Below are 976 nucleotides of genomic sequence, written 5' to 3' on the forward strand. Positions count from 1 at the left end.
GGCACAGAAACTCGGACACCTAGCGTGTACACATGGCTAGGAGTAGGGTGTCATATTGATGGAGCCGGTGGCACCGCTTCAGTGTAGTATGTCCAAGCTTCGCCCCCTTGTGGCAAGGTCTTCGTGCCGACGAGTGGCCGGGGATCGTAGAGTTCTGTCTCTCCTTTGTACTCACGTGGCCTTCGACGCCTTCAACTCCACGTACTTTACGTGGAAGATGTATTTTTCGCTGCTCTTTCGCGAGAACAACCTTGTGGATCATGTGGATGACATCGTGGACTCCCGCGTCATGATGGACGACGCCGAGTGGACCGCGATTGACGCCACGATCATTCGGTGGTTCTTCACCACCATCTCCAAGGACTTGTTCCACACGGTCGTGAGCGCCGGCGACGACGCCCGTGTCATGTGGGTCAAGCTGAACGGCCTCTTCACCGACAACAAGCTTCAGCGCCGCGTTTTTTTGCAGCAGGAATTTTTTGACTGTCACCAGGATGAACAGTCCATTGATGACTACTGCCGCTGCCTGAAGACGTTGGCGGATGAGCTCCGTGACATTGGAGCCAAGGTGGATGACGACCTCCTCCTCAGCACGCTCACCGCCGGCCTCAACGAGGACTTCGGCAACGCCGCCTCCAACCTCACCTTGATGCCGGAGCCCTCCTTTCCCAAGTTTGTGGCGTACTTGCGGTTGGAGGAGCGCCGGATGAAGGGGGTCAAGAAGCGTGTGCAGCATCACGCCCTCGCCGCCGGCACCTCACGTGGTGCCCCTCCACAGGCCGCCCCACCCGCGCCGCGCCAGCAGCCGCCGCCCCCCGCGCCTCCGGGGTATTTCCCCTCCCGCCCGCGCCTCCTGCCCCTCCCGCTGCCCCCCAGCAGCCGGGCGGTGGACGCCGCGGCAACCGCCGCGGGGGCGGCCGCAAGCAGCAACAGGCGCCCGGGGGGGGGGGGGCTCGTCAGCAGCAGCAGCAGGTGA

General features: G+C 62.9%; 1 protein-coding gene across 1 annotated transcript; it reads left to right on the forward strand.

Annotated features, from left to right (window-relative positions):
* The first annotated feature begins 217 nt into the window (after window positions 1-217).
* LOC141021986 (uncharacterized) lies at window positions 218-976 on the forward strand. The gene has a single exon (XM_073497855.1). The coding sequence runs from the start codon at window positions 218-220 to the stop codon at window positions 974-976; it is 759 nt and encodes a 252-aa protein (XP_073353956.1).

Source organism: Aegilops tauschii, chromosome 4 (genome assembly GCF_002575655.3).
Source record: "Aegilops tauschii subsp. strangulata cultivar AL8/78 chromosome 4, Aet v6.0, whole genome shotgun sequence".
Lineage (NCBI taxonomy): Eukaryota > Viridiplantae > Streptophyta > Magnoliopsida > Poales > Poaceae > Aegilops > Aegilops tauschii.